This window comes from Zalophus californianus, chromosome 3 (genome assembly GCF_009762305.2).
Source record: "Zalophus californianus isolate mZalCal1 chromosome 3, mZalCal1.pri.v2, whole genome shotgun sequence".
In the NCBI taxonomy this organism is placed as follows: domain Eukaryota; kingdom Metazoa; phylum Chordata; class Mammalia; order Carnivora; family Otariidae; genus Zalophus; species Zalophus californianus.
The window spans coordinates 188,113,115-188,125,254 of record NC_045597.1 but is presented as its reverse complement, the minus strand read 5'-3'; the positions used below and the strand labels follow the sequence as shown (position 1 = coordinate 188,125,254).

Here is a 12,140-nt window from a genome sequence, read left to right as displayed (position 1 = left end):
TGGTTTTTTTTCCCCAAGTGCTTCTGTTAAATTTATTTCCTGGCTTTCAGCATATATATGAGCAACCTGTACACTTTGAACCTAGAGGTTAGGACTGAGTGCTCTCTGTAAATCTCATAGGGCATATGAGGCCAGATTTTAAGGGAAATTTACATTGGATGTGGACATTTATTTTCTAAGTCTTGAGCCTAATTTCTGTGATTTTTTTCTCTTGTCAAGGGAGTCCCTAAGGCTAAGCCATTATACCACTGAGACAATTGAGAGCTCTCTAAAGAATAGTTTCTTTTTTGTTCGTTGTTTTGTTTTGTTGCTTTTTGTTTTTCCTCTGGAGAAAGTTTTTTTTTTTTTAATTTTTTATTTTAATTCCAGTGAGTTAACATACAGTGTAATATTAGTTTCACGTGTACTTTAGAGGGTCACAGTGGGTTTTGATCAGTCAACATTCACCCACTTCCCTGAGCACCGAGTGGGTCAGCCCCCAGAGAAAACCCCTCCCCTGGTCGCTGGGAACCCGGAGTGTCAGGGGATAGAGGAGAGACAGCCAACAGTGTCTGCCACAGTGTGATTTCAGAATTAATATTTTCAACCCGGCTACCCACAACGCTGATATTTCCGTCTCTTTTCACCATATGTATCACACTGAGATGCTGGAGATAGTATTTACCCATGATGTGCCCACGATAGCATGTATAAGACATATTTTTGAACTGTCAGAAAGATGCCAAATTAGACACTTTTGGTGAAGCTTCGACACTGCATTTTTTTTCTAAAGTAAGCTCCACACCCAATGTGGGACTTGAACACAGAACCCTAAGATCAAGAGTCTGAAGCTCTACAGACTGAGCCACCCAGGTGCCCCAAAGCTGCATTTTTAAAAGGGGTTCAATTCAACAAGTATCTGAGTACCTGCTGGGTGGGAGGCTCATTCGCATTGAAAAGTGAATCCAAGTCAACTCATGGAAAGTTGGTTTATTTAAACCTCTGTAAACACTGTGCATCAGAATCACAGGAGAACAGTTGGTTCAAGGTCAGCACAACAGTTATGTCTTATGCTCATGACTGGATGTGGTGGATGCAGTGGCATTAAACCTCTGTCTTTATAGATATTCAGTCCGGGTTGCATTTAACAGAGACTTCCCTTTTCTCTTTCTCGTTCCTTTGTCAGATTGCCTTCATGTTGTATTCTGCTGGGTTGGAACATTGCAAAATCACAGGATCTTAATTTTTTAAAGTAAATGCTGTACTTACCATAAAGGCTTTATAATCTCGCGTTATGGGGCATAGGAAGCCAACTAGTTAGTTCCACAGGGCAGATTTATGGGGCTCCCATTCATGAATATACTTGATCCGGCCACATTCAGGTTTTCTATCTTTCCTTTCCTTAAATCTCCTGTTTAGATATATTCAACAATGAGATAAGAAAGGAACAATTGCTAATGTTTGTCTGCATTGTAAGAGAAAGTGCTTTACAAGTGGTGCATTTATCCCAGTTAGAATTTTCCTGGGAAAATTATCTTTGTTTTATAAGTAGACATGTCCAGGGGCCCCGGCTGCTGTCCAGACCAGTATGTTCAGCTAGCTGCCTGCTGGACCTCTCCAGCTGGGGGCCTCTCTGGAGCACCTGGATTTCTCTGCTACCCCCGCCCCCCAGCACCAGGCAGTCCCCAGGACCCATCTTCTACCTTAACCCTGTTCCCTGAACCAGGCACGTGGCTCCATCCCTCCCCCCGCCTACATGCAGTTCAGGCCTCCATCATCACCCCCTTGGGAAATTAACACAGCCTCTCTCTTCCTATCCACACCCACCCAAAGATGGAGACCAGAGTTGCTTGCCTAAGGTCTCTCGGGGCCTCCCTCTTGCCCACGGCATAGACTGCCACCTCCATGGCATGGCAGGCAGACAAGACCTTAGTGGTCTGACCCCCTCCACACCCCTCCCCCCCTCCCCACCCCCACTGCCTGGGGCCAGGACCCCCCCTTTCCCCTGAGGCTTTCCTGCTGTGAAAAGACAGTCCCTCCACCCTGAAACCAGGATGTCTGAAATGGGCCCCCCCAGATGCTACATTTGTGCTGATTCATATGTACCCCCAAGTCTCCTTGGAGACTTGGAATGCATTGATTTTAAGTACAATTGGTCAGGGAAGTAAGTTTGAAACTAAAAGCAAAAAAGGAATGTTTCCCTTTTGAATCATAAGGTTGATGAACTATTGGTTTTTCCTTCAAAATGAGAATTTACAACTACTCCCATTTCACAAATGAACATACTTGAGTTTTAATATTGAAGCATTTAAGGCTAGGGAAGGTATACTGTTGGGATATTGAAACATAATCAGGGCATTTCCATCAACTGTGCACACTGGTTATTAACACATCAAGTTCTAGACTTGTTTGCCAAGTGTGTGTGGGGAAAGCGTGTATTTGTGTGACTGGATTCTGAATGTGTTCAGGGATTTCTTTATTTGTTGGAAAGAACTTCCATATGCTGATCATTCCCAAGGAATGAAGACAGTGGCAGTTCATTGGGCTGGGTAGAGCCCTTTGCGGGACAGGCGCGGGCGGGCTGGCTTGCTTTGCTGTTCTCACGGGCACAGCATCTGCCCTTGATGAGAGGACCAAGTCTTGACCTAGTGATCGGAAAAGATCTTCCTCTGAAATCTTTCCCTTTTCTTCATTACAACTCTATTTGATTTCAGGGCTCCTGTATCAGGAATACCGAGATAAATCAACTCTCCAAGAAATTGAAACCAGGAGGCAGCAGGATGCAGAGATACACGCCAATGCCCACGGCTCCCCGGTCAGCGAGGAGACTCCGGAGGAGGAGGAGGAGGAGGAGGAGGAAGAGGAAGAGGAAGAGGAAGTAAGCCCACCCGAGAGGAAGGCTCTGCCCCAGATCTGCCTGCTCAGTAACCCCCACTCGAGATTTAACCTCTGGCAGGACCTCCCGGAGATCCAGAGCAGCGGGGTGCTGGAAATCCTCCAGCCGGAGGAGATCAAACTGCAGGAGGTAAAGGGCCGCCCTGCGGGGGGGCGGGGGGGGGCTCCATTCAGAATGTACAGGTCTTTTAACGTGCTCCGCTGAGGCTTCCTCCGTGAGGGGAGGCACCCCCGCCGGCTCGCCAGAATCCCTGGCACGGTTTAGCCATCCAGAACACGCAGGGAAATTCACATTATTTCACAGGCAACCAAAAGTAGCTCATTACCTTGTAGGAGAGCTCAGCCCAATCGTGAGTGTTTGGGCGTCGCTGTCAGGAGAGGGCGACTGTCGGGTATCCCCGGGGCACACGTGAGCCTGGTGCCCTCCATGACACCCAGCTCGCTGAGCCTGTGAAGAAGGTCAGCCCCCCGAGGTTCACGTCCACCGCTTTATTCCGGAGTCCCATGAACCCTGACGAAACGGTGCCAAAGCGGAGGGCTGTGCCTTCCCGGCTCCTCTTGATGGTCCAGGCAGATCTTGCCCGTCAGCTAGGCCGAGGCAAGGGCACTGGGTTGCCTAAACGGCATATTGCTCGCGGGAGAAGTGATCCTATGAGAAAGTTACGGTAACGGAAATGCGGAAACACGGAGCTAAGAAATCTGCGTGTGCATTTCAGTGGAGCAAAGGATACTTGGGTGGAGAGCGAAAGCCCGCGGTCTAGAGAGACGGGAGCGCGGCCGATCAAGGGCAAGGGGAGAGAACGGTGGGGAGGAATGGTGATTGTGCACATGTGTGTTCACCGTGAAATTTCAAAAGTGGAGATAGAGCGGGAAAGGAAGAGATTCGGTTCGGTGCAGTGTCATCATCTGTGTCCTGCCCCCCATACTCACACGCCCCTTCAGACCTGTCTGGCCCCAGATGTCTGCCTCACTTTAACCCCTGCCCCTCCCTCCCGCCCTGGAGTCTGGAGAAACATTTGCTCCTCTCGTGTATTTAAAAGGCAAAGCAACCTGCGCACCGCTCATGACCAGCACTGAGGGTACTGCTGACCACGGTGCGCTCGCTGGCGGCTGGGGGAGGCTGGATTTGTGTCTGGGAGGATCAGGAGGGATCGGTTGCAACTTGACATCCCTGGGGACTTGTGAGCAGGGATTTGTAAATGGCTGTGTCAGGAGTTTCTAATGAAACATCTGATGTAAACAACGTGTAGTCACCTGTTCCCAATGCGGCTTCTACAAAAACACTGGAGGAGACATAAAGAAGCCCCTTGCCCCCAATCAGAAATGAAGACACATGTGGGGGATATCTCCCCTGAGGCAGGGGGAGCTGAACTGAGAAAAGCAAGCACGTGGAAGGTGCCAGAACACGTGGAGAAATCCCCCTGCAGTTGTCCATCCCTCCTACCTTGGGGCTCCCCCAGCCACTGATAGGGCAACCGTCCCTAACTTTGACTTCCATATAAAAGGAATTATGCAATAGTGTTTTGTATTTGGCTTCCTCCACACAGTATCACCGCCACGGGGCCTTTTTTTTTGCCCCCAGAACAAGGAAAAAAGACCAGTTTCTGGGGGAATACTTCTTTTTTACCTTGATAATTAGAGAAGTAAAGATTCTAGGTCCTTTAGAAAGCTTGGAGATAAACCTTAGTAGAACTTAAAACATGATATAAGCCTTCTGTGACATAAGCAAAGCTAAAAGCAGAGAAGGGGGCCTTTGTAGTAAAAGCAAACAGTAAAAAAAAAGCCCCCCAAAATAGCATAAAATAAGGGAGCAGAGTCAGTAGCAAACGTATCAGTTACAATGAGTGTAAGTTGCTTACATCCTCCATGGAAAGACAAATCCTCCAATTGATTGGAAATCTAGACCCATTATATTGTGGCACAGCGTGGAATCTGGGATAAGTTAACGAAGGAAACGGGTCATTTTGTGTTATTAAAGGTATCCTTCACGTTGATAAAGGTATTGCTTTATTTTTAAATGTTTTAAAATTAAGCTACTCATTAATGGATTTTCATTGTTTAAAAAAATGCAGCACAAACATGTGCTGGCCTTCTCTTGGCTCCTGGCTTCTCACTGGAGGACGGGCTGTGTCTGGCTTATCTCTCCTGATAAAGCATAGTCATAATGCACCATCTGGTTTTGGGGTTCATACATTTAGGAAGGTGCAAAATCCTTACAGATCTTTATGAGGCTTCCCCCCATATTTACAGTTGTTCTGTTCAACAGCAGTTTGATTTTGATTTTGGTTTTTAGCAACGTAGAGCCTCAGCTTAGTTTTCGTGAGAACTCCCTGTGTCCTGAGTGCCGCGGGCTTGAATGAGAGCAAGGACGAACACAGGGGGCTCCCGGGGCGGTGGGGGGAGGGAAAAAGGGTGCAGGTGACCTGGAGAGTAGCCTGCTGCCCAGAGCACTCAGCAGATCCCGCTCATCTTTGCAGGGAAACCGTGCCATTGACTCAGCAAGTGGCTATGTGGGGAGCCTGATTAGGGGGAGCTTCAGTGCACCCACTTGACATCCCTAGGGACTTGTGAGCTGGGATTTGTAAAGCAGGGAAACTGTGGCTGGTCAAGAGGGAAGTGCAGTTTAAGTGGTGGACAGGGACGCCTGGGTGGTGCCGTCGGTTGGGCGTCCGACTCTTGGTTTCGGCTCAGGTCATGATCTCAGGGTCATGAGATCAAGCCCCACTTAGGGCTCCGCGCTCAGTGTGGAGTCAGCTTGAGATTCTCTCCCTCTGCCCTTCCCACTTGTGCATGCGCTCTCTCAAATAAATAAGTCTTTAAAATATAAATAAATAAGAACTGGTGGACACTGCCAAGTTGCCATTCAAAAAGGCAGGACAAATGTCGTGCTACTACGGGGTGGGAGAGACGCCATTTTCACCCAGCCTCCCAGCCCTGTTAGCAGACTTCATGATGTTTGCTCCCATCAGCCCGTCTGTTGGATGAAGAATCCTATCTCATTTTAACCTGCCTGTCCTTGCTGACTTGTAAATTGAGCATCTTTTCATATGCTGTTTCCACTTGTCTGTGAATTGCCTGTTCTTATCCTTTGCCCTTTTTTCTCTTGGGTTGTTTGTATTTTTCTTCATGATGGAGGGCGGCTTTTTATACATTCTGGCTTTTACATTCTTTTAATATGTTTAAAATGTTTTCTTCCATCCTGTAGTATAGAAGAAGTGATGTAGTATGGGTTTGAGTCTCAGTTCAGCTACTTCTTAGCTGTTGGGACCTTGGGCCAGTTACTGAACCTCTCTTTGCTTTTGTTTCCTTATCTGTAAAACTGGGATCATCTTAGTACCTGCATCCCAGGGTTGTGAAGATAAATGAGTTAACAAGATGAAGAGCTGGACAGACTGACCTCAATCGAGCACTTAAGTGGCTTCTTGCTTTGTGGTATCTTTTTTCCACATAAAAACATTTGGTCACCTTTATAGAAAATCTGCCAGGCTTTTTATTTTTTTGAAACCTAGGCTCCTGGACGTTATGCCTGTGACTAGGAAAGCCATTCCTAAGAGATACACTTTACAATGAAAAGGTAATATTACAAACGGTTATGAACTGGCAGCCAGATAGTGTGGACTCTGGTAGAACCGTGAGCAGACGTTGCCGTCCACACTATAGGATTTTCTGTAGGAGTAGAACATCCACGGATATTAGCAATCTGCAAAAAGTAATGAGGTGGATTAAAATATTTTTACGGAACTTTGTAGTCACTGAAGATGTGTGGCCCACTGCAGTGGCCACAGGCCATTGGTAGCTACTGAACTCTTAACGTGGCTGATCCTCATGGAAACGTGGCGTGTGTATAAAATACACACCAAATTTTGAGGACTTAGCACAAATTAAAAGAAAGCAAAGTACCTTATTAATAATTTTTCTATTACATGCTGATATAATATTCTGAATAGAGTAGATTAAATAAAATATGTTAAAATTTTCCTGTTTCTTTTTACCTTCTTTAATGGTTACTAAGTGGTTACTAAGAAATTTAAAACTGGGTATGAGGCTTCTACTTCTCTTGGACAGCAGTGCTCTGAAGAGAAGCAATCTTTTATTTTCCAGCGCCCGTAAATACCACCAGAAAGTGGTCGTATATTAAGCCATTAGAAGAAGTTCAATAAATATTAAAATTGTATTGGTCAGAATCACTCGCCATAGTGCAGTGAAACAAGAAAATAAATGTAAACAATGTAAAAACCTCAAATCAGAAATGTTTAAAATGCTCCTAACCTTTGAGATAAGAAAGTAAATCTTATATTGAGAGATTATTTCAAAGATAATGAGGAGGATGCTACATTTTAAGAACAGGTGGAATGCTGCCAAAGCTGCATTTGGATATAAATTCACAACCTTACATGTTTTAATTATTAAATAAGGAATAAATACAGAATTAACTGAACTCAGAGGTCAGCTTTGAGACATTCGGGGGGAAATATACACACCAACACAGTCCGAAGGCAAGCAGATGGAGTGGAGACCAAACGATACCGTGTAAAGTTGCAATGAGATGCATGCCTTCCTAGGAAAATAGAAGCTACCAAAAACTGACTCAAAACTAAAAATTTTTTAAACACCAAAATGTACCAGGTAACCAAAAAAGTCTACAAAAGAGATGTTGCACCCAGATGGCTGAGTTGTGCCAAGTGGTCAAAGCACAGAGAAGTTCCTTGTCCCTTGGGCTAGTCTAGAACATTGCTGCATCCCCCAGAGTCACCAGCCAAATGTGACGACTGAGCGTTTGCAGTATGGTTGGTGCAACCGAGGAGCTGAACGTTTAATTCTGCATAATGTAAACTAACTTCCCTTTCAAAAGCCACAGGTGGCTACTGTGTTGGTCAGGAAATATCTAGAGCGGGGGGGGGGGGGGGGGTGTCATCCCTTCTTAGAGGACCAGAGAGTAAATATGTTAGGCTTTGTGGGCCCTATAGCCTCTTTCAAAACCACTTGGCTCGCCACTATAATGTCATAGCTGCAAATAGTATTAAACTTTCTTTATGCTTACAGTTGGCCATCCCGTGGGCTCTGGTTTGCTGTCCTGCGATCTAGAGCATGGAAAAGAGGGAAATACACAAATCAAGTGAAAATATTACCAACCAAATCTGATCAGTAGTGCACGCACACATTAAAACAAAATCCACATAGTTCATAGACTTCAGCATTCCTCTCTTCGTAAATCAGTGGAACCAGGAGGCGTGAAATCAGTCAGATATAGAAGAGTTGGGTGTCATCAACCAACTGGGACTAATAACATTCTAAGATGCTCCACTTGACACTAGCAGAATACACGTTGTTTTTCAAGTGCACACAGAACATTCACCAAGGTAGACCTTACCACGCTTCAACAAATTTAGAAGAATTCAAATCACACAAAGTATGTTCTCTGGTCATAATGGAATTAAAATGAAAATCAGTGACATAAAGATAACAGGAAAATCTCCAAACACTTAGAAGTCGAGGGGCACATTTCTAAATAATCCCTGAGTTGAAGAGAAAGTCTGCAGGGAAGTTAGAAATAAACTGTCCCTATTCACGGATGATATGATGATTGTCTATATAGAAAAATCAAGAAATCTACAAAAAAAAAAAGCCTTCAAACTAATAATGGTAATACACGCTAGCTTAAAAAAATTAAAATACAATACCAAATGCTGGTGTGGATATGGGATAGCTTGAATTCACGTACATTGCTGGTGGGATTGCAAAATGGTCTGGCTGCTCTGGAGAAGAGTTGGCAGTTTCTCGTAAGTGACCAGACGCCATACAGCACAGCGGTCCCAATTGTAGGTGTTTACCTAGCACAGTGTCTCAAGAGTGACATTATGACGTCTAGAGCTGGATCATTCTTTGTTGGGGGGAGGGGGAGTTTCCTCCTGTGCATTGTAAGAGGTTTAGCAGCATCCCTGCTGCGAGATTGCAGCAGACTCCTACCCACGGTTGTGACAACCACAAAGGTCTCTAGACCTAGCTGAAGAATGTCCCCTGGGGAGCAAAAGTAGTTCCTGGTTGAGAACCCCTGTCCTATAGAAATAAAAACTTAGAATTTATACAAAAATCTGCACATGAATGTTTATAGTAGCTCTATTCATCATAGCCAAAAACTGGGAACAGCCAACATATCCTTGAACAGACAGACAAGCAGACTCTGGAAGCTCTGTACAATGGCACATGACTTAGTACTAGAAGGAAGATCTATTGATGTACACAGCTGAGGTCAATATCAAAGGCACGTTGCTGAGCGAAAGAAATCAGAAAGGTTTCACACTGTGTGATCGCATCTGTAGGACCTTCTGAACAAGACAAAGTTACAGTGACAGAGACCAGATCAGTGGTCACCAGGGATGAGGGCTGGGAGGGTGTGCCTGGAACAGGAGACTACAGGGGACTTTTTCGGAGTGATAGAACCGTTGTGTGTCCTGGTGACAGTGTTGATTATAAGAATCTATACCTGTGTTAAAATTCATAGAATTGTGCATCCAAAAGTCAGTTTTACTGCATTTTAATTTAAAAACTAAAACATTTTTATAAAAGGGGGGGAAAAAGGAAAAGAAACAGGTTGACTGTCCTCATTCTGTTCAACCCAATCAAATAAGCACTCTTTCCCACACTCCCCAAAAAATAAAACCTAGATCTGTCTCACTGTGACGTAAGGCAAAAATTTATATAAAACACAAGAAAATCAAATCTGGAGATACATTAAAAGAGTAGCATACATTGAGGGGCCCCTGGGCAGCTCAGTCTTTAAGCGTCTGCCTTCGGCTCAGGTCATGATCCCAGGGTCCTAGGCTCCCGCCCTGTGTTGGGCTCCTGGCTCATCCCGGAGTCTGCTTCTCCCTCTCCCTCTGCCCTTCCTCCCCTTCCGCCACACTCGTGCTCACGCACGTGTGCTCTCTCTCAAATAAATAAATAAAATCTTTAAAAAAGAATAACATACATTGAGGACCTATGCATGAATGCAAAGATGGTGTAAAGTTTGGGGCCAAAATTTATCATATCAATAGGCCAGAGGAGAAGAATACCCTGAAAGTCAAAGACATTGAAAAGGGAAGTAGCACATTTATTTCCATTTATACAAAACTCAGGATACTTTCTGAAATTTATAAGGAATATCTTAGGTCTATGTTCAAGATCACATTTCATGAACTGTTGGTGACAATAAAGGCAAGACAGTGAAGCTTGCTAAACGCTGATGTTGGTCTGGAAGTTCTAGCCAGTCCTGCAAAACAAGGAAAGAAATGAGCTAACCGTAAAGAAGGGCAGTCAGAGAGACACCCTTACCTGCCAACGATGACGGCCTACTTAAAAATCTTGAGGGAGTCAAAAGTACTGGATTTTTATTAGGCATTTCAGGGAGGTGGCTGATTCTAAGATAAACATGTAAAGCTTAGTTGTTTTTGTATGTATCAGCAAAACCCAGGCCTCAGTCAATTAGTGAGCTCTATCAATAAGAAAAAGATGATGATCCCAAAGAAAAATGGACAAAACAATTCTCAGGAACACTGCAAGTGGCCAGTGATTAAATTAAAAAAAGGTCGGGGGTGTTGGGAATCAAACTCACTGGTTTAATCAGAGGTCCAAATTAAAGCAACATTGAGCTACAAGCATTTCAAGTGGTAGAGACTTTTAAATATAAATATAATTAGAATCTGGTGTTGGGGGATTTTTCAATGAATACTCTCAAACACAGCTGATAGGAAGAAAATAGCAATATTTGCACCAAACACTTACAAGGGGATGTTTGCGTACTGTCTAGTGTTACTATTCCTAGAAATTTATCTTGAAAAATAATCAGAAATGTGCACAAATACTTATTTATTAGGATGTTCATTCCAGCAGAAATTAGGGGAAGAATGGCGGGAAGAACCTGAAATGTGCCATGATAGGGGAATTATTTAGTAAGACAGTGTACAAAGGCAAAACATGTAAAAAACATGTTTTCAGAGAATAAACTGGGTGACTATGTACGACACATTGAGTTTTGAGGGGCGCCTGGATGCGCAGTTGGTTGGGCGTCTGACTCTTGGTTTCTGCTCAGGTTATGATTTCTGCGTCGTAGGCTCGAGCTCCGTGGTGGCGGGCTCTGGGCTACCCAGAGTCTGCTTGTCCCTGTCCCCACTCCTCTACCCCTCCCCCTGCTTGTGCTTACTCTCTTTCTCTAAAATAAACAAAATATTTTTTTAAAAAAATAGAAGGCAGGATAGAACATTCCATCTATAGTAGAACTGGCATGGGAAATAAAGAGACATAATAAATTACATTTTTGTCATTTCCAATGGATCTGATAGAGATATTTAAATAACTAGGGTGACCTAACAATAAATACTATGGTCACATACAATAGCAAATCACATGGGCACACAGGCTTCCATGGGTCTTGCTGGGTCTTTAGGGTTTATTTACTTACTTATTTATTTATTTGAGAGAGACTGCGCACACATGCCCCTGCCGTGCATATAAGAGCTCTTGGGGAAGGAGGAGGAAGAAGCAGAGGGAGAGAGAGAGAATTTCAAACAGACTCCCTGCTGAGTGCATAGCCCGTCCCAGGGCTCAATCCCAGGACCCTGAGACCATGACGTGAGCCGAGACCATGACGTGAGCCGAAACCAAGAGTCAGACGTTTAACCGACTGAGCCACCCAGATGACCCTGGTCTGACTTTTCGTATTTATTTTTAAAAAGCTTAATGTGTCTTAATTTTGTTAATATTTGGCAAGGGACACAACAGTGAGATCTTCAGATTTTTTTTCCAAGTCAGTGACTTCTGCATTAGATCTCGTTTATCAAAGCAAGTCAGGCAACTTGTACCACCAGCTCAATCTGTTGTTGCAACATCTTTTTCTCCTTAGCCACAAAAGCAGCAGGTTGCAATGAACTACTGTTCACACAAGGAAAATACCCCCAAATGATGGCCTTTTGGTAGGCCCAAGTCTTAATCATTGAAGAATCAGGATTTAAGAATAAAATTGTATGTTTCCCTCCTTTTCTAAGTAAAAATTAGGTAGCTGAAATTGGAACACGTTGTCTTAGACGTCGGGTAGGATTTTCTTGGTTTCGATTTTGTTTTTTAAACTTATCTGAAGCTCTTGGTTTCCACCCTCCTATTGGGAACGGTGTTGGAGTTACTGTCCGAGAACACAACAGTTTGAGAAAATAACCAGACATACATTCAAATTACAAGGTTGGGCGGGAGGCGGCTGTGAGGCGGTAGGGCGTTCAATGGGGGAAGGGCAG

At 44.3% G+C, this 12,140-nt stretch overlaps 1 protein-coding gene across 9 annotated transcripts in view; it reads left to right on the top strand.

The window, feature by feature from the left end:
• The window catches only part of NGEF (neuronal guanine nucleotide exchange factor), a 102,967-nt gene that overhangs the window by 70,140 nt on the left and 20,687 nt on the right, over positions 1-12,140 (top strand). For 8 of the 9 annotated variants that reach the window (XM_027591226.1, XM_027591225.2, XM_027591231.1 and 5 more), the window contains one exon: positions 2,694-3,004. In XM_027591226.1, the coding sequence (XP_027447027.1) occupies positions 2,694-3,004 (311 nt within the window). The remainder of the gene's footprint in view (positions 1-2,693; positions 3,005-12,140) is intronic. The other variant, XM_027591227.2, reaches the window with a different exon arrangement.